General features: G+C 36.4%; 1 protein-coding gene and 1 pseudogene across 1 annotated transcript; one reads left to right on the top strand and one right to left on the bottom strand.

The window, feature by feature from the left end:
* Positions 1-7: 7 nt before the first annotated feature.
* Positions 8-25,281, top strand: LOC135685060 (mitogen-activated protein kinase kinase kinase 4). Its single transcript, XM_065200808.2, has 22 exons — positions 8-1,637; positions 2,528-2,823; positions 3,433-3,768; positions 4,656-4,817; positions 6,238-6,395; positions 7,268-7,562; positions 8,396-8,463; positions 9,313-9,514; positions 10,254-10,403; positions 11,249-11,410; positions 15,579-15,709; positions 18,573-18,654; positions 19,193-19,265; positions 20,017-20,211; positions 21,061-21,321; positions 21,774-21,844; positions 22,137-22,253; positions 23,087-23,246; positions 23,491-23,613; positions 23,934-24,037; positions 24,352-24,528; positions 24,981-25,281. Exons 1-22 carry the CDS (start codon positions 299-301, stop codon positions 24,987-24,989), a joined length of 4,671 nt encoding a protein of 1,556 aa, XP_065056880.2. The 5' UTR covers positions 8-298; the 3' UTR covers positions 24,990-25,281.
* LOC148958428 (uncharacterized) lies at positions 11,256-13,132 on the bottom strand (annotated as a pseudogene).
* Positions 25,282-25,501: the final 220 nt, after the last annotated feature.

Genomic DNA, 25,501 nt, shown 5'->3' with positions numbered 1-25,501 from the left:
TCATTGCAAATAAAAACATGGACAAGGAGGTGGTACAAGATCGCATAGTGATTTGAAAGGTTGCTCGTGAAAACAAGCAATAATGCAAGACAAGCAGTAGTATTTTTTGCTCTGTTAAGATACATCATCCAACACAGAGCTAGATTTGAGCAAACGCCTGCCCAGTGTCGCAAAACCAGGCATGTGATTGAACGGCGGGGTTTGAAAACATGATGTAGGGGGCATTTACCTGGCGCCTCTGCTTTGTCCTTATTTCGATTCTGCAGGGTGATTGTTCTATGCCAGTAGCTTAAGAAAAATGCCGAGATCGGACGATGATGGCAAGATTATAAGATCGAATTCAGATGGTAATGCAACGCATGGTAGATCACCATATGATCACGACAATGGTAGCGGCAGAAAGATCTCCCTGCCAAGATGGACCAAGGGAAGTCATGTTCGCCAGCCATCAAAGGACAAGTTTGTTGTTGGCAGTGGGAGCGAGAGCAGCGGCTCAGAAAAAGAATCTGATTTGTTGGATCAAGCAGAAGGTATTGATTGTGGAACAACTCCCCCTCGGCACATCAGACGTTTGAAAGGGAAATCGAAATCATGCAAGAAAGATACAAAAGTACAAAGCAGTTTTCATGTAAACATTCCAAAAGATAGACACAAAATAGTGTACCATTATAAAAAAGAGCAGAAAAGAGCTGTAGTCTCGCATGGTTTTGCTGATCAGGATGGTTATTATGAACAGAACCCTTTTTTACCAAGAAGAGTGCAAAGTATTAGTATTGCATCATCAAATAGGTATCGCAGTATCAAATCAGTTCCAGCCCTGCTTGACAAACATGCTGAGGTAGCCCTGTCTTCAGAAGCTTCAAGCTCTATTTCTCAATCAAGAAACTTTGGCAAAATTTCTCATGGCCAAGACTGCCCTCCTCAACGCCTTCATTTTTTCAAAACTTTTCAGCTTCTTGTGAAGTTAGGTGACAAGCATGGAAAAGGGGAAAGACGAAAATCAAGTATTAGTTTACCAAATGATGAAAATGAGCAAAATCAAAACTTACAGATTCGGTTTGATCAGGTGTTGTGGCTTGAACTTCAAGCATGGCACTATGGAAGAAAACTTGAAGAACAAGACAATTACTTGCTTGAAGAGAGAAAGAACTTTGATGATATTCTAGATGAAGTAATTAATTTTCATTTCCCAACTGCCTTGGAAAAATTTGAAGCAATGGTTTTAGAAAGCATAAAGAAGCCAACAACCAGCACTTCTAATTCATCTCCATTGGAACCCTCTAGTGCTTCAACAGCCCCCTCAGTGAGTCTACCATTCTTACCACATGATGTCAGCCATGGCTGTTCTACCACTGAAGATCACTTCACAGGGTCAATTCAACGCAAGGCCATGCATATAATTATAATGCTGCTAAAGAAGGTAGAAGACGGCACTGCTTTGTATCCAACAAGAAAGGCATTGTCAGACATGCATCCAAAATATTCAGATCCTAAATTTATTAGAAATTTTGAAACTCTTAATTTATGGCTAAACATTTGCAAGGAACTTTACCACAAACTTCAAATTATAGCTAGTTTGATTGATGTAGATGTAGATGACAACCAGACCTGGGAGGATTGGTTTGATCATGGTCTTGGTAAGTGGAGCCTGTTCTCATTTAACTTTATTCCATAAAGCTGCCTTTAAGAAAGCTTCTGTAATTTTTGCAATTTGGCTTGAAGCAGGAATTTTAGCACTTATATTATTAGCTTTAGCATTTCGCTAAATTAAATAAAAGAAATTAAGTTGACCACTAACAATTTTAAGATGGGAGGAGTCTCAGCTAGAAAACTAGAAACCCTACCTGCCCTGATAGGTGAGATAATGGAATTGAAGGGGACAAAAGCCATTATTAAAGAAATCTTGTAAGACTAGCCTATAAACTTCAATCAAATAGCATATCCTTTTGTTAATTGCTTGTTCAACCTTGAATATTTTCTATTGACAGGGTTTAATACCCTGCAGTGAAAGAAAAGATAATCACTGGTTCAGGACTAAACCCAAAACAGTATGCAAAGTTAGACTGCAATATCGCTTCATATGCATACTCAGTTTCATTCAAACCAAATGCTAATTGCACACCAGGGAAAGAGGTGTGGACAGAGAAACAATAGCTGAAGCTCAGCAATTTGATTTTGACTAGTAATGGTGCAAGGAAAATGCCTTTAATAAATTCTTCTTGTTTCAAATGGGACACAATGCTGGATTTGACAAACTCAATATCCAGCAATTCAAAGTCACAGTTTTTGTAATGACATTTGACGAAGATTGCTTTTGCAAAAAGATTTGAAGTAGACTAGCCATAACATTTCAACTAGGTGACTGCAGTTAATAGTCTCTTGTTAATTCTCTCTTCTGAATAAACAGACTGGTTGCTGATAAAATGATGTACTCTGATTTTGTTGAACATTCTGCCTTTCGATTTGTCTCAAAAAAAGTAAAAATAAGCCTGCAGGTAACTTATCAACTTGTAAAATTTTTTTTCAGGTTTAACATGTATCAAAACGCATAAAACCTATAAACAAAGAAAGCAGTCATTTAGAGATGACTCATACCAAGAACTGCCAAGCAGTCATGATGTCCCTTCTGGTGGGACAGCACCCAATAGCCCTACTTCACCTCCTCCTGTTCACAAAAGAAGATCTGTTCTAAAAGAGACAACTACATCGCGGTATAGATCATTTGTGGAAAAGAACATTCGACAAATTGGCTTGAATGGCTTGTCAAGGAGAATCAAGGCTGCTTTGCATAAGACTTTATGGAAAGCAAGGCAAGCTCTTGAGGTGGGTTTAATCCATGTTTCTTGGAACCTTTACCTTATGTCTCTTAAGCAATTTGGTCCGTTATAATAAATGTCAATAAAATAGAATTTTTGCTTTTTGTATCTACTTAGTATAATTTTCCCAGTCACTGTTGTATATAAGGTTTCACCTTCATACAATAATTAGAAAAGCCTGTCCACTAGATGTCAAATATTTGTTGATATTTTAATAGCGAAGAAGCAATTTGATTGATTATTTGCTCCTTTCTGTTTTAGTTGATTGAACATAATGCCTAGCTTAATTACATCTCAACATCTCATTGACATGATATACATTTCAATGTATGCAAGTCAATTGCAAAAGTTTATGTTTGAACACAACATATAATTGCTGATGAAATAGATATTGCAAATACAAAAGGTTGTTAGAGGGGTTTACACAGTCATGCAAATATTAGAGTCTGCATGATTTTATCCAGCCCAATTGGCAATAACCCAGGAGAGAATGCAGCATAGAAAATGTGCCAAATAAATCTCAATGTTGTGCAGGCAAAGTAGCTTTTGTTGAGAAGATGCCTGATCAATGTGTCTTGTTCAAAGATATTTAAATCTTGATTTCCTCTTATTCAAGGTACCTGCTGAAGCACATGATTTGATGGAAAGGCAGCATAACTATGGCAAAGTAATTGATTTGGTGAATTTCCTTGAAAAGACCTCTATTGATGATCCAAGCCAAAAGACTGTTTTAGACTCAATGGTTTTGCACCCTGAAGATTTCAAAACTAAAGACACGCAAACCCATGATAGAGGAGTATGGAGCCAAGAATTTTCAGACATGGGTCTTCCATCATTTCTTGAACTATATCTGTTTCTAACGAAAATTGCCTTTGATATATTACATGAGAGCATGCGGTATCATCTGGATCACAGACCGAAAGGAGATCCATCATCAATGAGCATCAAACAGGTAAAGCAGCAAATCCCAAATTTTTTAGTCTTAATTTGTTATTGATTATTTCACAACAAGCACACACTTTCGACTCCTTTAGAGGCTCTTGTGCATAATTCTTGTGCCAAGATTTGGGTTTTGCTTCCAAAATCAAGACTTTCCACAAATTTAAAACCTTTTCTGCTTGGAATGTTGATTTGATGTGGATTTAATTAGATACATAAATTTTTCTTCACTGCAAAGTTGTTTTGGGAGTTCAACCTTACATTATCTAGATCAGTTGAATCTTTTTTGACCATTTCACATCGAATCACATCACCATGAAGCCAGTATCAAAATGGAAGAATACCTTTTTATGTAAACGATGTAAGACAAATTGCTTATCCTAAATCGCAATCTGGCTTCTAAAGTTTCCATCAGATTTCCAGTAACTAAATTTTCTTTTTAACTTTGACTTTGATGTGAAGTAGGGGAGAGGGGCAAAGAATGGAAAAAATCTAGATTAGATGAATGTACTTAATAGATATTATTTACACTGGCCTATTTGCCACTTGAGCTACTGCCTTTTCTGGATCTTGCCACGAACCTGATGAAGTCTGTAGTCTTATACGTTCAGTCATAACCATTCAATACTATTTGTGTTTAGAATAAATCAATAAACTGTCACTGAATTTTATAAACACAATCATTCTATTTCAATTATGGGTGTAGCGTAGCTTTTTTGTAAGTTGTAATTCTAATCATGATAGATGACCAACACAAATGAGAAAAAACATTTCTTTTCTGAAGAGAAAAATTATTGCTTTTCAAAAGCAGGGGAGCTCATTTTACCACAAGGACACATTTATTGACAATGATTTCTCTTTTTTTCTTTATAAATCACATGTTATGTTTTCAATCCGAAGCTTATTAACGAGTGCAAAGAGGTCATCAGCGGTGCAATAATTTGCAAATACTACTATCAAGATATGACATTGTCAGCTTTAACTGCTGATGATAAAGTACGGATTGATTCTATTGACAACGACATCAATGAGTTTGAAGAAGATGTTCAGTCTATGCTTTCAGTAAGAATTTACATATCAAGTTTCAATATGCTTTGGTGTTTAGAAAAGGACAGTGCTAAGTTGCTTAGTTAAGCCTGGTTTTCACTAGAGTCATAAGGATCGCAAGGATCGTAAGAAACGCAATTTTAAGATTTTGTGACGCTTATGATCAAGTGAAAACAACACGAATCATAATCGTAAAATGATTAGCACTTGATTTTATCTCTTAAAATGCGCGACATAAGAATCGTAAAGATCAAAAAACTTTTTCATCTTTACGATCCATACGACCGAATGTTCCTTTGTTTTGCGAATTAGGTTACAAAATTCCTGATTTCCAATCGAAGAGAGCAAGCATTGCTCCTTCTATCGTTGCCCTTATTGCGAAATGTTTGGATCTATATTGCGCGGTAAGGTCATATATCGCAGTCCATCTGCTTGTTTGACAAGTCTTCGAAGTCTACCAGTTGGCAAAATCACCTTGCTCAGATCTCCTTGCTCAGAATCCAAAACCCTTTCTTTCTTAGTATTTTATTAAATCGCATTTATCAACTCGCATTTCTGCGACGCCTTAGTTTTTTGATTAGAATATACATTGCCAGGAACAAACTTAGCTTCGTAGCAGCCATGTAGGACCCTTGCAGAGAAATGGTGGGGAAAAGGGGGGCCCTATTCAAGTCGTTCACTACTCTTACGATACTTATGACACTTGTGACCTTACGAAAACAAAGGCCTTTTTATTCTTAAGACATTTTTATGATGGCTTTTTCATTTGGATTTTAAGAAACATAAGCGACACAGACTTAAAAATTCTGTTCCTTATGATCCATACGATCTTTATGACTCTAATGAAAACCAGGTTTTAGCAAGCTGTGTGTATTGTAAGTCTCAACTTTATGGTATTAGTTTAAAACCTGACACAAAACCCTTGGTGTCGTCAAATCACTCTCACTTACTTGGAATCCTGTGAAATACACTATATCGCCATCTAGTATTTTGATTGATGTATGAGTTTTGATTATTCAGATGCTATATTTTAATATAGAGGATCCATTTTTCCTATATATTACCATTTTTCCTATATATTACCATTTTTCCTATATATTACCTAGCTCCATTTTTACACGGAATATCTCAGTCAGATCCAAAACGCGTAGACAAATTTTAAACTATTGTACATAAATTCGATCCATTGCAATGTTAGTGAGTCAAATTTGCGACGTCAACTCAAGCTAATTTTCAGTGACTTAGTCTTTCACTGAATTGAAATATGCCAAAATTTGAAACTCCCTTGTTTGATAATGTTGATCATTCAGTTAATCTTATTGGCAAAAGAGTTATAATTCATTGTTTTAGATATAATACCTTTAGATATAAACTTTCCATATTATGCAATAATGCAGTATTTTTGCATTCTTTGTTTTTATATTATCTTTCGCAGGTGTACTTTGACTATTTGCAACACCTCTTCCAAATTCTACAACGTCTTCCGGAAGCCAGTCGAAGCCTTAAAAACACGATGGAAGACGAGTGGCAATTTTCAAAGGAAATTTGTCCACATACCAAAGGGTTAGAGGCGCAAGCTGGTAGAAGATTTTGGTTAGTTTTCAATTCGTTTTTTTATGTTTTTCTTCATATGAGGCATTTGAAACTGTGTTTTGTCAGGTTAATTTTCCATATTACTGCTAAGTTCTACATATATTGCAGCGTATCGTCGCTCCCTTTCATTGTTGTTATTATTTATTTGAGACACACGGTACATCTCCTAAGCAGCGTGGTAAACTTTCAAAATAGTGGCTGTGAAAGAATACACACTGACCGGCGCTTTAGCTTACATGATTATTGCCATCATTGTAGTAGGCCTATATTACCTATATTAGGCCTGTATGGAGGTGGAAGCTTGTATAACAGCATGTAGAATTCTTTTGATAGAGCTGATGCCGAGAATACTGCTCTATGAAGGCAGAAACACACACCCATTGTACAAAAGCAATCCTAGGCGACTGCAAGGAAGTTTCTCACTCCCTCTTAAAGTTTTTTTATATGTCGAGGATTAGAATGCATACGATCCACTCTTGAAAGCAGGGAGGATTTGGCAAGTCTTACTTTATGTCTACTGCCTATCATGTGAGTTATAGTGTAGGTTAGGTTTCCAGACGAGCCTACAATGCGTTGTAAGGTATTTACCCCACTCTATCTTTGACTAGGAGCTTCTATACATAAAGCATCATATTTTGTAACGATAATCAAACGCACTATTCTTACACTCCCTAAGCTTTCAGTGAATGCCTGGATGCTTACCTTTAGTTACTATCCGGCGTTTAAACTCTGAAGAATGTCGAACGATATCTTTACATCCAACAGTTATAACATAGTAGTATTAAAGTTTACTTTTGCTAGATATGTGTTTCGATCGGGGAATACTATGCCAGCATGGTGCTCTCTATAGAGAATAACTATTTGTCTTTTAGCGTTCTGGCTACTGGTCTGTTAGATTCAACTGCACACTTCCTCGAATCAAGTTTAGACGATTGCTTATCAGATCTTTTTGACAAAATGGACAAAAGCTCTGAGAGGGCAAAGGACATTTCCTTAGAAGTCTGCAGAAATCACAAGAAGCTGTTTAACGAAATCCGCGAGAGAGCTGCGAAGGCGCTCGGGTTTGCAAAAATGCTGCAGAAAGATCTCGGGATAGCAGCAGAATACAAAGTTGAAGTGAGCGTACAGAAAATCTTTTCGTTGTTGAAAAATTCAGGACACGTTAAGGTAAGTGTTGCAAGACTATTGCGTTTATAGTTGGTGGTTCAACGTTAGTAAGACTATCATAATATTTGTGGACCTTGGCAATTGCTCTGTGACAATATCTTCCGGAGGTCCACATTAGCGCAGGGACGAATTCTTGAGACACAAAGAGATGCCTCTATGTGCCGACATACGTAGGCCAGCCATGGTTGCGGGTCTAGAGGCATTCACTTCATTAAATCCTCTGCCTCATCGTGGTTAACCTGGCAAAAAGTATCGCCAACCATACGATGAATCTTCATAATAACATATACTTTTATTGAATCTTGCCTTTTTTACGACAGAATGAATGCCATCATTTCGCTATTCCTTCTTGATAGCATTAGTCATGGATACAAACGCTTCATTTTACGTGTTTTCCTTTTGCATAAAGTCCTTCTCTACTGTGTTATATCTTTGTATGAGATGTTTTATGCCTTTTTCACAGTATTACAACATTTAATCCTGTAGCCAACCAATATTTACCTTCTATCCATTTGCTATTTGGTATGAAGATGACAGAAAGCAGTAAAATTAGCAAATTAGCTAATCAGCAAATTAGCAAAAATCGGTCATGAGTTTCTTTTATCTGTATATGTGATGTCCCTATTTGTTTCGAGTTGCTTGGAAAAGGTCTCGCTGTGTAATCTTGACGTGTAAGCTTAGTCTTATGATATTGTGAACGAAGAACGGGTGTATTTAGATTTAGAAACTGTTTTGCATAACGATGGTCGATGTATATTGTACTGAAAATTACTTAGCTTAATGTTTTCCTTCTTCAAAGAAGAGATTTGCTTTCATGTCAGCTATAATTACAGGTGGATTGTATATCGTCGGATATACAGTACGAAGTCTACACCCAAAAACAACTTGCTGCAGATAAAAGGTAAAGTTTACAATGCCATTGATATATTTCATTTATTTAATTTTGTGCCCTGATACGGATTTTTGGTAATAGCAACGACCTAGTTTAAATGTATGTAGGCAACATTGTCTAGAAAAATTATTTGTGTTGTGCCAATCTGTGCCAATCTAGATCAGTATTGCCGATCAACGCACGCCAACCTAAATGCCGAGTCAGATACGCTCAAGGTCGATTTTTAATACCGTACTAGCAATCCTTTATGTTCAGCAGGCCAAAAGATCGACAAAGCAGGCTATTCGAATCCTCTTCTTTTTGATCAATCAGCATTGGGGTAGCGGACCTCCTAGTCCTTGTTGAGATTTTGCCCGAATATTATTGTTTCACTGAGATAGAGTTGTCCAAATGGAGCCTTAAATGCGATAGGGGGGGTGGGAGGGGGGCTGATGTCAATCAGATAGCCAGCTATTCGATATTTCACATGTTCGATACTTCACAATTCTTGATTATTGTTTTTTGGTTTTCAACATGTCTTTTGCTTTTTAATTGCCACATTCTCCTGACTAAAACGTCTAATAGTACTTGGTTTCGGTCCACCCCTTCCATTCTTCATAAATTTATTGTCCCTTTGTGAAAATGAATTTCCTAAAAATTTTCGCCATGTTATGTTTCACAAGAAAGCCAGCTGATTGTGCCGACCTATAAACTCACTTTTGTAATTCTCCGATTTCAGCTAGATCTTGTGACGACCTTGCCTCCTCTGGATTAAATAGGTCGGGATTCAGACGTATTGATACCAGAGGTTAGCAAACCATATTGAAACATGGAAAATCTTTCTTTCGCAGATTTCAAGATTCTTCATTTGTTTTACAGGCAAATTCTGAGACTTCTCAATGTGACTTGCGGCTTTGAAGACCCCGCAGAGGCTGGTAATTCACACAGCGATGGTTACATCATTCTTCTTAATCTTACGGAGAACGAAGATGAAACTGTGGAGGAGAAAGTGGAGTGGGATGGAGACGTTGTTACTGTCAGTCCAACAGTTGATGCAACGATTGCACTTGCCAATCTACAGGTCGGTCTGCATAATGTGATTAGATATGTCTGTATAAAGGGCCCTCGTTGATAACAGCACAAGAGATCACCCAGTATAGACACGAGACTGAATGTGATCAGTATAAACACGTCACATTTATTAACGATTATTCTTAAACGGTCTGTCATAAAGTGTTGCCGTATAGGTAGAGCCGTGCGCGCTAAACCTGCGTGATGGAACAGTTGCCTGATGATCGCACTAAGCGTGAAACTCAGAGTAGTAACTTAGAAACGTACTGTTGTATACATCGGAAGCGTCTTGTCATATTTATGTACCATATACCGTTTAGTCAGAATTTTTTGTCACTGTGTAACATTCCATTGCAGATGTTCTACAGGTTTCCTGTTGTAGAGGTTTAGAACGGTCCCATCAATCACGTGTTCAGAGTTAACAATAGATTTTGCAGCGTGTTTAAAGTCGAGAAAACATTGAAGATAAGCCGATTGGCTCCATAAAAATAGGCCTATTGTATAGTCTAACCAATGGGAATTTAACAAAATGCGCCGGGACATAGTGCCTTTAATGCTAAGTGTTGGAGTTTATTTAATTGTTTGCTAGTCCTAGTTTTTATATCGCAGTTTTTACTAAAAGTATCATTTGATAGAAGTTATATATAATTGTGACAGAAATGAGAGGAAATGAAACCAGATTCTGCTCCTTTGAAATTGTGCGATTTAACCGAAATTTACCGATTTCTATTCCGGATTTTCTTAACCAGGTTGAGGGTCTTATGGTAATAGCTTGCAACTCGTACCAGTTATTCACGCAGAGGATTGTTTTGCGGAGGTTGCTAGGCGACGCAATTACCCTTGTAAACGAACAGACATCCAGCCATCAGACGATTGCAGAGGCACTGCTAGAGTTTCGTGTAAGAACCATCATGTATCTACTTTCTAAAGTTTATCTTTTCTCTATTTTGTTGGGCCAATATTTTGTGATCGAAAGATCGTTAAGGACTTGGAGAGTTTTGTACAACAGCCACCCACGTTTATTTTGTTAAAAACTTGCAAGATTGCGCAAAGAAAACAAAATCTAGCATTCAAACCGTAAGTGACAAACAATGAAAGTAAATATGAAAGTAATGCTGCTTGGGTAGAACAAATAAACCCAACAAGATGGTTTTTAGATACCAAACAGGCACTACCAAGAATAGCTAGAAATTCCTCTAATCAGAAGATGTTATGTGATATTACTTTATTCTGTCTTGCTTAATACTGATATTTATAATGTATGATAATATTACTTAATATTACTTAGTATAACAATGTTGATATTACTTAATATTTATCATCGGTAAGGAATGTTTTTTTTGTAAATTCACGTTGAAACCTGATTCAGGATATCTAGCTTGGGACGAATCTAAGTAGAAATACAACATAAATCATAATAAAGGACCAGCAGCGGTTCGCAAGAGCTGGAAATTGAATTTTTCGATTCTGTTTCTTTGTCATCAGTTTATCTGTGATTCAAAGTAGCTTAGTTCTAGTATCGTTCTCGTCATCATATGATTTGTCATTTAGTAATCCTTAGGAACATATCTCGTCAAACGTATTGTCATCTTTGTCAATATCTGCTGGAAGGCATTATCATGCTATTGCTCAGATTGCCTAGTCATTTAAACCTGTTACATTGATTTGCTGTTTTAGTGTCGTTTTGTGAATCTGATATATGTGATTTATCATCAAATTACATCTGAACTAATTGTCTTTTCAGAACTCAGCTGAGCATCTTGCACAAGGAATTCTTGATTCAGTCCAAAAGACTCTAAAACCCCTGAATTTGGAGAGCATTTATCGTATGGAACAGAGTGAGAAAGCCCTTGTTCACAAAAACTACGTTGAAACGATGCATCTTTGTTTTAACACTGGCTTTGAGGTAAGTCGTTGTCTTCATCTCCTCTTATGACACATGTGATTCATCTTAAGTCATGGCGTTGAATGACATAGGCAGAACACGGTGGTGCCCGCTCCTTTAATCTCCACTTAGTTCTAGCAATCTTGCCTTGTTGCCTACCATCTCTAACATCCAAATTCTTCATCAACTAGTGTACCATCTTCAGCCTTCATCTCTCTCTTGCTCATTTCCCAGCCTCCCTGTCTCTATGATCTTCCATTTTTTCCCCCCTTCTTTTCTCAACTCTTGCCAAATGAAACCCCGTTGCCTCCTCCTGATAATGCTCAACAGTTCTCTTTCCTTTCCCATCTCGGCAAAAACCATATTTAAAAAGGCCTTCTTCGGCTGACCAATTCTGCATTTTATATCCATTACTGATCTTCTATCCGATGTTATTAAACTGCATAAGTCACTGAATCTACTAGCTATCTTCATATATCGGGCATACTCTTTTTTTGAATAGTTTTAGACAGTAAAATAAGTAATTGAAACTTTGTCAGTTTTTCTGCTCACTCAAATTATGAGAGTTTTGCATCCCCTAAGCTTGCTGCTTTTCCAAAAATAATTTGTCTTTAAAATAATTGCGAGCTTGTGCTGCAGAACAATTTGTACCTCTTAGAAGTCTGCATTATCATAAGAATATCTTGGACTTCTTCTCGAGTTCGTCTTTGATTTGTTGCTGAATCTTTGGAGAGGTCCCATTGTCTTTGAGCCAAATCTCCTTGCTCTATGCATATGTTATGTAGTACTACACAAGCTAGTGTTTCCTTATCATTCTCAAATTTCCTTAATAAGACTGTCCAGCGGCCTTTCAGTTGCCCATATGCATACTCTGTCACCAATCGTTTACGACTCAACCTATAATTGAAATATCTCTGTTCTGGCGTCAGTGTAGCGTTTGAGTAAGGCTTCATCAACCAAGGCTTGAAGGAGAAGGCAGAATCTTCTAGGATCAAAGGCGAAATACTGACACCATATTCATGACAGGCAATAGGTGGAAAAGCTGTACCTTCAGCTAGTTGGGTATAAAGGTTTGTTGCTTGATGTGAGTTACCAGTCCAACCAGCACTTCCCCATATAAATCGGTATTTTTAGTTCTTAAAGTTGTGAAATTCTTTACACGACTCTTGGCCACCAGGTGGGCACTTAATTGGTATGTGACAACCGTCGATTGCTGAATATGCAAAAGGAAACTGCCACTCTTGCTCCATTTCTTTCATTTTCTCATGCTCCATTTCAGTGTCTCCCTGCTGTGCGGATATTTGGTCTGAACAAAGTCTTTCCATAAATTTTCAATGATTGCCTTAGCTACCTCTCATTATGTTGCACACAGTTATTTCACCGACACCAGCTGGTTCTGAAATGTTATTGTAGAAGTCTCCCCTACTGAGTCGATACAAGTAAATCGCAAGTTTCGTCTGGGATGGAATTGCTCCTTCTGTGACGTTCTCCTTCATTAAATCATCCTTCATTATGTCATGAATTTAGAAAAATGTTTGCCTTGCCGTTCTTAATGTTTTTTAAAACCTGTTCTTGAAATATTCTGTCCAAAGAGGTTCCACCAACTAGTGTTTCGTATTGACCCACGGCATCATCTTATCCTAGTCTTAGGCACTGTAACTGTTTGTTGTAGAGCAGTTAGAATGAACTGTAGCAAAAGAAGAATCTGTTCATCAAATAAATCATCATTGCTTGCATATTCTGTCGTCTTCTCCTGGCTTAAATAAGCGACTTCAGAAGAAAAACTTACTTTAGCTGCGTGAAAGGGCGCCATATTTGATTTGTTTTTGTTTCGAGCGTTTTCAGTTTACTATTTCCGTGTGGCTGTGCGAAAATCATATAAATTAGTTCAATGGCAAAAATGAAGTAACCCACATAAGTGTATTTGGCACGAGCCACAGGGAACCAGTAAAGTCCATCGTCTAAATCAAAATCGAACGCCTTTGTTGTAGCCTGCGTGCAGACTTTACTTTCCGTTGCGAAGGAGTTCTGAGACCTTGCGCAATAGATCTCGTCTTTGTCTAAGTATTGTATTTTAGCCAATCAGTATCTGGTTTGAGATTCTAAGGACCCAATCAAATTCAAGCACAATGATCGCGTGCTGATGAGCATGCCTTGAAGGGGAACAAATTATCGGTGAGCATAGGCCTATCACCTCTGCAGGCTTTAAATTCGAACGATCCGCCTCGAATGACGGAGATACTTATCTTGTTCCTCAAACAGCAATGCCCTTCAAATCTTTTATGGTCGCCCTGAGCCAGGAAGGTCTTCCAACCCAAGGCCAATTGCACCTGTAACTTCCTACTTTGATAGAGCTTTTTCATTCACTTTCACTAGGCCTTTTTTCAATTTTTTTCCTTTGCTTCAAGACATCGACGCAGTTTATACAAAAATGTTTCAAAAATCGAACCAAAAATTAAAAATCAAGGCGCAAAATTTCTGCTTTTGGATTGAAAACGCCAAATCCTTACACTAAATTTCCATCGCACTTCAAAATAGTTCGATAATGTCCGTGATGCTTCGTGTTTGCGGCGTCAACTTATTCCGCAAGATTGAGCTCCTCTTCGCAGGAGAGCTTTTCTCTCTCAGAACACAATAACGGGCGCTAATTCGCAGACTTCACAAGTCGCAGACTCCTGGCTCTTCTTCGCAACGAAAAGTAAAGTTTACACGCAGGCTACCTTTGTTGAGCAAAACTCGCGCTTTTGTCGGTTCAAATTATATTAGATTGATGCGAGTTAAGCACGACGTATAAATCAGCCCTAACTTGTTGATTGAATCTGGGCCTTGACTCGGAATAGTTACCCTATTGGCAGTTCTCATAGGATTTCCTGTCGTATGTGACTATATTAGGATTATTTGTTTATTAAAACAGGCATGCAATTATATAACTGGCAAGATATCAACAATCGTTTGGGCCGCATCAACAGATGTAAATCTAATTTGCCTTAAAATCTGATAAAGGCTTAGTTAAAAGGTATAGGTCGCCTTTTACGGCCACACTCTACAAATGGTACGTCCTGTAATATCATTAAAATTTTCTGCTTGAAAACTTGAAGTCTTTTACTCGGCACATGTCCATAGCTATGCCATGTTAAATTGAATTAGCCAAGTCGGCAAGAACATAATTTAGCTTTAGAACTAAAACGACTGTGGCATGAAGTTGTCAACTTTGGTTTGATTTTAACCAGTTTGTTGATAATTAACGAATGGTGTGACTAACTTTCTTTAACCTTGTAAATACTATGTCGAATTCGATTATACTCCGGGTGGATCCTAAATTTAGGCAATTTCTCTAACAGTCGTAGGAAGCGGTGAAGTAAATTGAAGGCATAACTAAAAACGATGTAAGAGTTCATGTGAAATTGGACTTTTTGGTGCATTGCTTCTGTGCTTTTGTCTTGCAGCGCTTTTATTAATTTGAACCTGAGATATGCGATGATCTCCTAACATGTAGATTTCAACTCCCACTTTGAGGTATTGGAGAGTACAATGAAATTAGAGAATAGCAAATATTGAATGAACCACCATTCTGTGCCCCCACCACATTTCTGATAATAATCATGCCAGTGAGACACGAAAACCTTACAGACCTACCGCCCTTGTTTGGTGGAAGGATTGTCCAAAATGAGAAAGTTTTGTTGACAAAAGCAATTTTTTGATCTTTTTCATGTTCTTTCAAGTAATGATAGTTAATCCTCAATAGTACCATGTTATTAAAAATCTGCACAATTGGGGCGAGGTTATATTACAAAGTCAATCAAAGACTTGAAAAATCATAATAGTGAAAGAACGAAAATCTATGCGGCGTTATCAATATGTATCAGTTAAATGTATTCTTTAAAAACTTGGTAAGACCCCTAATGCTGTGCTAAAACAAGATTTGCGTCTTTATTTAGTACATAACACTGCCCATCTGATTTTTAGCGATTTTACATTGTGTTGAAATAAGGAAGATTGAGAACATTAATTGCAGATTTGGAAGAATGTCAACCATTCAACAACTTTGCCTGTGAGATCTTTAGAATGTCGCAGATGTTTATCATCCCTATTCACTGTTTTCTGTATGTTTCTTCCTCAATGCTGTGTGTTCAAAGATCACTTTATTTTGCTGCAAGCTTTCTGAAGCAATTTTTTATTATTCTTGTAGTATTTGCGTGAATTAGACAGACTGCTTGGTGGCCAGACCAAAAATCTGTGTCCATCCATGATGGAATTCGCCAAGGAATGGATGGGCTTCGTTTGTAATAACGTCGACAAAGGCCGCGGAAAGAAGCCTAGGTATGAATCACGTGTCGTAATAACATCATTGACTAACACAACTTGAAATCTGCAGCTTTTATTTAAAATGCAGCTTTTTTTTACACTTCAAATTTTCAGATTTTATGATAATTTAAGTAGGCTATTTAAGCAGGACCCTTAACAGACTTCCTAAAGAGTTTCTGCAGAACACGTAAAACTTTGATTTAAACTGTTCTTCCGTGCTTATTTAGGAAAACACTCCTGCAAACTGAGCTAAATGCTGTCTGTAGCAAAATATTTTTTGAGGATAAAGACTAGTTTTACACAAATCAATAAACTCTTGGGTTTGCTGAGTAGGATTTTTATGCCAATAGAGTATAAAAAGAAAATTGATGATTTGGAAGTTTCAAACCTAACGCATTTGTATTGAGATAATGTTAGTGTTAATATGTTCCTGTTTGCAGAATTTTTTGTATGGGTTTATCCCATATGCCAATGCTGTTAACCACGTAAGAACGTCCTTGCAAAATACAACAGAGAAATTTTGTAAGTTTATATCTGCGAAGAAAGTTTTAACATCTAACCTTAGGCTCCAGACATAATATTATTATTCCACCTCTGCTCTGGTTACAGTCATTTTTAGACAAATAAACAGTACAAATTTAGGACTAAAAAAAGTAGCTGAAGAAGATTAGAGCAAATTAACCAGCCTTGTTTGGTTAGACACTTCCCAAAATATGAAATGCCTTTTTCAACGACAGTATTCCATATTCTGATAAAGCTAGGCCATAATAATCAGTTTTATTTATTTTCCAATGCTTCAATACTTGCGCTGACCACATTTTATTTCTCATTTGTACCATTCTTTGTCCTCTTGCGTTTTTCCTTCTTACCTTTTGCAAAAGATTAGGGTGCAAAGATAAGAATCGTCCGAGATTATCTGCATCGTCTGGGACTATCTGCATCGTCTGGGATTATCTGCATCGTCAAGGACTATCTGCACAGGGCTCATTAATAATATTTTGTGCCTGCGAGCGCAAAGCTGAAAAAAAAATGTGTCTGCAAGTAAAATAGGGAGCAATTTATAGTCATGAATTGCACCCTTTAAATTAAGAACCTCCCTGTTACGCTCAGTGCTGCTACACCAACTTACGTTTTTCAAAAGCATGTACCTTATCAATATCATCATGAACTACATGTAAAACTGAACAGATGACATAATAAATGCTACCAGTTTTTATCTACGAATTGTTTTGGGTTGTCAAGTAGCCCTATCGTTGTTATCGATTTCATCAAATGAAGAAATCTTCAGTAAAAACGCTTTTCGTTATCTTAAAAGCTTTACTTTTAATGGAGCAGTTTTGTTTACAACATCTTCTTTTCAAGGTTTCTAAATTTTAGGATTTTGCATTCGCTTCCTTGGCAAAGGTTGCAAGAATTCCCATATTACACTGGGCTTTTCTCATTTCAAAGATATGAAAAATAGCCATCAAAGGTTCCATTCCCAATTACTTTCATTGAAATGTCTTATTATAAAAAGCATCTTATTAGGATTCTGTTTCTTAGCTTTGAGTTTATCATGCTTGTAAGATTCGATACTTTTAAAATGAAAATTCTGTCACTCCAAAATTAAAGAAATAGAGGCTTGCTTATGTTGTCACTAATTGTCAAAAAATTTAGTTTTTAATGGATTATTTGGAAGTGTACCATGAAATTTTGATCAAATACGTCAAAAATCGATGGCTACCAGGTTCGAAATCTTGAAGACTTTAACTTAAGGGAGTGTTCTTTCTTCAGCCTACTATGCACGAGTGAGTTTTACAAGTCATAACTCTGAGAAAAAAGCGATACAATAGCTGTTAATGATATCTTCCACCAAGAGATGATAGAGGAAAAGAAACAAACAGCGAACTTGATTTTGAGAATCAAATGGCACCTTTAGAGTAAGGACCTTCTTTCATTTTGGTAATGAAGACTTGCAACTACTACCTTTTATATTCTATTTGACCGTTCAATTTCAATGGCAAAAAGATGTTTAAAAAAAACGTGACTGAAATACAATAAAGGTAAATAAAAATCGATTCAGAAATGTGCCTGCAGAAATTCCTGAGGATAAATCTTGTGCCTGCGAGCGCCGTTCGCGCGTCCGAGGTCTGTATCTGCATCGCATGGGATACTCTACATCGTCCAGGGTGATCTGCTTTCTCTGGGAATATCTATACTACAGTAAAAAGCCGCGTGTAAGAACCTAAGGACTTAAGAACCTTCTGGCAGAAATTTGCTTTTTTAATACTCGAAAATATAAGAACCAGTTCAGCCAAACAATTTCCAACAGTTTCTTATATTTGGGGTTTAACCATTCAGTTTATATACTTCTTTACCAAAAGCCAAAAAGGTGCCAGAAAATTAAATTGTTAAAATAAAACTCAAAATGCGCAATGTATGTTAAATTTGAACTGTTATTATGAAACAATTATTGCTACTATTTTAGATGCAATATCGTATCATTGGTCAATTGTTGTTGAGCTTTTTGCAACATTGGTACACTAATAAATATTTAGAATGAAGAACAGATCAGATTTTCTGATAATCAAAAACAATATCTACTCTGTAGAATTTAATAACCTAACTAAGATTTTAATAAACTGTCAATAAGTACCCCATAATACAAGAACCTGTTTTGCCACACTGTGAAACTAGTAGGTTCTTACACGCAGGTTTTTACTGTATCTGGGATTATCTTTCGATTACTAGTTAGAAATGAAATTGCGGATCTAAAGTTGTAAATAAATAACTGTTGCACCAAGTGGCTGTATTTCAGCTTAAAAGCCTGTCCGATGAAAATTCAATGAAGCAGTTCCACTTTTAAAATTTTTCATGAAAGATGTTGATTCTTTTACAGATGGTCAACCACTGGGCTTGAATTCATTGTTGATGCTTGTCACCCCAGGCATCTTAGAGATATGGAAGAAAATGATTTCCAGGTGCGAAAACTTCTCTCGATTTCTCTACTTTTAAAACTCTTCTTAGATTGCCTATTATCTACCCTCCCATAGAGCTTTTCTCTAAAATTGTTAGCTGAAAACTCAATTATGGACTATTTTGAATAATCCTGAAGCAAATTAAGGCCCATGGGAAGAAATCTACCGAGGAAGCGAACATCTCCCATCGACACGACACGAGTTTTGTAGACTAGCCTAACTGTTGGCGTTACTTATTATCTTTGTTGAAAATTGTGTCATTGTTTACAATGTTAGATGACGACATGTATGTGAATAAATTATTGATTTCGTAAGGAATAGTCTTTGTTTTTCCCCTGGAAATATCTAATTTCTAAAATTGAGGCGTTGTAAAAATGGGAAAGTAATCGCGTCATTAAATATATTTTTAAAGTTTTTGAATTTTGGATCATAGAATCTTAGTTCTTTATTACGTCAACATAAATCTATATTCTGTGTTTTTGTCTTCTGTCGAATTTTGTTGTCTTGGTTGATGTTTTCTGTAATATTCATCACTTTCCAGGAGATGAAGAAAGCGATACAAAACTGCATTACTCACATTTATGGCCACCCGGAACCTGCTCTCTCCCAAACAGGTATTGTTATTAGTTGATGTACCCATAACCATCATCCCAAGCTGCAAATATTAAGTATGATAGTTTGGTGGTTCTTTTTTAAGTTGTTGGTGTGGATTGGAGATATTCCTGGCTCAAGTAGCAGTTACCCAGTTGGCTATAAGAGATGCATCAATTACTCAAAGCTATATATCGTGCCTACTGTGCTTTTTGTGTGTTAACAGGACGTTTTTAAGTTGCCACTCAGAGTATGACACATAATGAAATCATCGTACAATTTGTTTGTCTACATGGCTTCGAGTATTATGTTACTGTCCATCCCCAAAACAGAAATATAATCAATTATGCTTTTTTATGTCTACTATGTCTTAAATAGCTTATTTATAATTTGCTCGAATTTGCTTAGAAATAGTTTGAATTTGAGTTGGGGGTATTACGTCATGACTTTTTTACTCTAAATTTATGCTTAAACAAGTCAGTTAAACAATTAAAAAGTTTTTGCATTATGGACATTTGTTGCAAAAAAATCCTCATTGTTAACTTCCTGCCGTTTTTGATAAATGCCTCAAGCACTTACGATACAGTAAACGCCAGTTTTTAATTGCGGATTTATGTTTAAATTGTCAGTACTGACGAGATTTGCTGCTATGATATAACCTATAAATGGCGTTCTAGATGGTCATCTATAAATATGCGTGTAGATTTATGCTTATGTTTCGCCTAATTTATTTCATGTTCAGCATTATTTATCTTTGTTGCTTGGTAATGTCAGGTGCTGCAAGTCCGGGTCAGATGCATCGTATGAAAAGCCATCCTGGAAGCCATTCCCCACAGAAGCCTTCGAAATCAAAGAGGAAATCAAGTGGAGCGGAGAATCGTGCTAAATTCGAGTCACATAAAAGCATGTCAGATTCATTTGGGCCTGGTCAAGCTACTTTCTGTCCTATTCATATTGGCTCAGATTCAGGTAAATCATTATAAGTGCTTTTCGATGCAAAAACTTTCAGCATCTTGTTTTAAACAGCGAGATCCTCGAAGATGTCCTTCAAAATTTAGTCCTTTTCACACAAAAAGGCCAATAATATCATCACTGTGATAAACTTCTTCTTCTGTTTACTTTTTCTTCTAAAGACATCACTTCGTATGCAAAATCAACGTAAATGTCTCTTTGTAAAAAACAACGTGCTGTGTTACAGAGTAAGGCAATGAAGTGTTCAAATTAATTTAAAGATTTTTAATTTCATCTTGGAAAAGCAATTAACAGATAATTTGAATAATTAATTCCTCTTTTGTATTGACGCCCACTATAGAAGTAGAATAATGCTTTTGACATCTCTTCGTATGCTTTTGATCTTCTTCATGTGGTTTAAAGAATTTTTTAAAGAAACTCCTACTTTTTTGCTTAAGTTGGCCAAAAAACTGAACTGACAAGATTCCTAAATAAAAGATGTTTTCCTTTGACAAAAATGTTAAGCCTTATTTAAGTTTTTGCTCGATAAAGCTGATGCTTTTGTACAAGATTCGCAAGGAAGCAGTTGCAAATATAGGCCCTCGAGGAAAGTGTTGAGATTACATATGTAGGTCCTCGTTTAGTGTTTAGTATTTCCCTTGAAATCGAGGTCTGGTTATCAGGCTAAGGTCCGCGATGAAAATGTTGAAGTTTCTTTTAGATTTGAAGCCATATTCCAGGTCAATAACGTCGGTGTTGCATTGATGTACTTTTGTTTCACAACCTCGTTGGACGTTTGAAATTCTCAGTTGTTCTGTTGATGTTTATGATTTACAGTAAATATTAAAAGAGGTTTTATGCTTTCAGAGTTTGACCTCTCGTCAAATGCTGAAAAACACCATAAGAAGTCAGAGCAACGCAAATCTTCTCAATTCGCATCATCGACAATATCACACTTGGATCAAATGGGTCGTGAAATACGAAAATTGGAGAAGAAGAGAAACGATATGCTGTTCCGTGAAAAAATAATTGGAAGAGTCAGTGACAGGAAGCCTGATCTTGCTAGTGATTTGGTTAACATAAGCTCAAGGCGAGTCAATTTCAAGTGGCATATGGGGAATAAGATAGGTATTGCATTTAAATCAATTTTTGATCAATTTATTTAAATTGTACAGATTGTTGCTCTGATCACTCGAAGGTAACTTTATTTTATTTGCATGCCTCCAGGAATTGACAATAGAGTAAATGTTCCAGCTGCAAGGCTATAAAATGGTCCAAAACATTGCAAGCTTTATTGGAAATAGATCGTCTATGCACACGAGGAGGGCGTCTTGTATCGTTCTCTTCATCCAGGCTATTCTTTATCTTTCATATCTCTATAGAGCCGTTTTTATTCTTGTTCGCATTCTTTATAACATACTACAATATTTGATACCGATATTAGCTTTAATATTCCACCTTTTAAGTGGTATATAATAACAAATTAATAGTGTTTAATATCAATGCAAGCGAAATCAAAAGTTTCACCGCAGGCTTTATTCATTTTTTGTAGTGGAAACCAAAAATCTTCTGCATTTTAGGTGAAGGCCAATTCGGCACTGTATATTCCTGCGTGAATCAAGATACAGGAAAACTGATCGCAATGAAACAGGTGCGTTCAATTTTCTAATCAAGTGAGCAGCGCAGTTTTTCCTCTTCATTTCAATAGAAACACATTTTGTTAGCCTCTTTTCCCTTCTTTTCTAAGTGCATTGTCCAAATTATGTATATGCTGACTCAAAAAACCTTTATTTGCATTTTCTCAGACTCAGAACTCCTTTTTTCAGAAATCGTATTATTTTTTCCAATTCCTAAAAATTCCTCGTTCTTTGTTTAGTTATAATAAATTTTATTAAGCTCTTTCATAGAACGGTTGTAAAGCAGTTTGTTTGCATTGATTGCAGATTCAATTCAATCCACACGACTACAGCTCAATACAAGATATAGCGGATGAAATTACAAATATCCAATCACTGCAACACGAAAGTCTGGTTGAGTATTATGGAGTAGAAGTTCACAAGGTATTTCAATTCTATTGATACTCTTGATTGTTTAATGGTCGTTATGAAGCCCTGAGTTGCTGTCTGTTCAGACAATTAGTGTTTATCAGTTCTCATTATTATTATCCTTTGATCTGTTTTTATTGCACTGAGCTCTGATTAACAAATGGGTACAGAATATCACAGTATAGTTGAACTCGATGTCTGGTGTTTTCACTAAGATCAATCATATGTACAAAGGCGCAGTCCTATGAACAAATTTCATTGTTTGTGGCGTAATGTCGAGTAAAGAGAAATTTTTTATAACTGTTTCACTCAAAAATAAAATTTTACAACATATCTTACATACAACTTACATTTCGATTACTATACAGGCACTGCAGGTACGATATCATGGGATTGTAAGACAATAACTACCGCATGGCCAATACATAAAGAGACCAAACGTTAAACCGTAAACAGTCACACCACGAACGATTAATCAGTTATGGATGTAATACTAGATTCTGTTTTTTTGACACCAGATGTCAGGGTTGCGATGAATTGAATAGTTAGCGAGCGCAAATCGGTCTTGTTTACGTTACTCTTGGGTGCAACTCTATTTGTTAGTTTGCTAACTTACGCTTTATAGTCATGGAAATTTTCTTTGTAGAACCTTTAAGGGTCTTTTCCGCTAACGAAGCTCGGTTCAAACCCTAAATTAATTTTAATCAGATTTTTGTGTCATTCAAAATCAATCTGTCTTGGTCTTAGCGCAAAATTTTAACTGAAATATTAAAGATAATAATTGATAATGCAGAGTATGTCGTGGCCTAGCAGTGGTAAAGTTTTCAGTGTATTTTGCTTACCTACAGAACGAAATGTTGATTTTCATGGAGTACTGTGAAGATGGAACTATTGCGGAAGTCTCGAAAATTGGATTGCCCGAAGAAATCATTCGTGTATACACGCAGCAAATCGTAAAAGCAGTACGGTTTGTCCACGAGCACGGAATAGTCCACAGAGATATAAAAGGTATTTTTCGCGCGTTATTGTAAATAAGGCTTAACTTACACGAATCGTTCGATGAATTTCACATTACAAAGGAACATAGACACGGAGACAACAGATTGATTAGATCAGCTATAACTATTTTTTATTTATTTTTTCTATTCACTTTCATTGCATAGCTCGATATGATGCTTAGAGGCTCTGTTTGTTGTTTTATTCTTTTTACTTGCTTCCAAAGATTTTTCAATACTCTTATGTTTGTTTCAAGGTGCAAATATCTTTGTGTCTTCAAGTGGGCTGATCAAGTTAGGTGATTTTGGCTCAGCCGTTCGGCTAAGAGATCCTTTTCATACGTTGCAAGGAGAAGTGTGTAAAACAAGAGGAACGCCAGGTAGGTTATTGCCTTTCTTGCGGGGAAATTAGTTATTTTCTTCGCATCAAAAGTATGCTGTAGATATTCACTTCGAAAGGACGAGAACAAGATCAGACCACAGGACAGCTGGCCTAAGAAAATTTTCGGCTTTGAGAAGAATTTTGTGCTGATATATATATCTGTCTTTCATATATCACTGTCTTTGGTGTTGATATCTGTCACAGCTACCAAAGCCCTGGTCGGATTTATCCCAGTTCTGTGTATTCAACAGACTATTGCCATTTTTAGTTACTTCTTGGACCTTCAGGCTTCTAAGCTCTTCGTTTTTTTTTCAACAGCTTTCATGGCCCCAGAAGTTATTAATACTAAAGAAGTGGGCTATGGCAGAGCAGCAGACATTTGGAGCCTTGGATGTGTCGTTATTGAAATGGTTACTGGCAAGGTGCGATTTTATAGACAGCCAGAACTATGAGTTTTTGAAATAACCGTCTTAAGATATACAGATACTAACGTTAAGAGAGGGCAGGTTCCTGTCACAGCAATTCCTACCTCCTGCAAGTTATAGGGAATTTTGGGTTCTGTTTGTATTTGTTTGTGGAGAAAACATGTCAAGATAAGAAGATTTCTAACCTCTAATCTTTTGAATTCACTCTGCATTTTCTTAAATTACTTTGTTTATATCGGTATCGAGTTTATGGAGATTTTAAATTCATTTTTTCTGATTCGCGGTCCTTACTCTCGGTCATTTATTCGCAGACCCCATGGGAAGGTTTCGATTGGTTCGCGATTATTTACCGAGTAGGTGCAGGTGCTGTACCAGGAATTCCAGAGAGCCTTAGTGACGAAGGAAAAGACTTTCTCATGAACTGTTTCAAGCGTGATCCAAAAGATAGATGGACAGCTGAGATGCTGGAAGGGCATCATTTCGTGATGGTAGGTTGTTCGATTTGCTTTTGGCATTCCAGAAGATTATTTCGCCTTTTTTGCTTTATTCATGTATTTAGAGTAAGTATGCCTTATTTTGCAGGTATTTGTGCTTTGGGATTCGCTGAAGTTGTTTAAACACCAATTTTGCGTTGTAACTGATGAATTCAGTTTTAAAAATTCTGTAACCTAAACATCATCATTTAGTTGATTGTTGTGTAGTGTATGGAAAGACCTAGGATTGTTTTATTGTCCAGGAAAAGGATGAATTCAAGTCATCCTGTATAAGTAGACAGTTCTGTTAAGTTGTCATGTGCTTTTATTGTGATTCATAGTTGGATGTTTTAGTTTTTTAATAATTTGTATCAATCAAGTAAACTTATGTTAAATTACGCGACAATACATCAGATAACCGATTTTAACAATTGAAATTTGGAAACTTTTATTTCTGTATTTTCTAGTGCTGCTGAGGGAATCCAGAATTTTTTCCATCCTGTTTGGGAATATCATGTAAAGTGGTGAAATTGTGGTGTTTATTTTTTGGTGAAAACGACTGGTTTTAATGGAATATGTGCATGATATATGCAGGCTGTAGGCTTTTTAGCAAAAGCGATTTAATTGATAATTATTATTTAAGATAAAATTTTTTACTGTAGTTAAGTGACCCCGTTTGCAAAAAATTATTTGGATTTCTCTGACATGCCATTCTCCATCTTTAAAGTTTTAATGGTGTAATCAATACATATTTGATTAAATTATGTGTAAATCTTTTGTATGTTTGCGCAAAGAGCTTGTTTTACTCTTAGGCCCTGTCAGTTCATGCCTTGCTCAGCTCTGTTTGCTTGCCGGGAACCCATTTCATGAAGCCATCTTGTTGCTTAGTTTTTAAAAACTGCCGGTTTGTAAACCATTAATATATCCATTTAGGCCTCAAATTTGCAGTTTATTTATAAGATGCTTTTTGGAGAATGGGATACATTAA

This window comes from Rhopilema esculentum, chromosome 15, assembly GCF_057945365.1.
Source record: "Rhopilema esculentum isolate cy_ngs chromosome 15, ASM5794536v1, whole genome shotgun sequence".
Taxonomy (NCBI): Eukaryota; Metazoa; Cnidaria; class Scyphozoa; order Rhizostomeae; family Rhizostomatidae; genus Rhopilema; species Rhopilema esculentum.
Note: the sequence above shows the minus strand (reverse complement) of the source record. Positions and strands in the feature narration are given on the sequence as shown.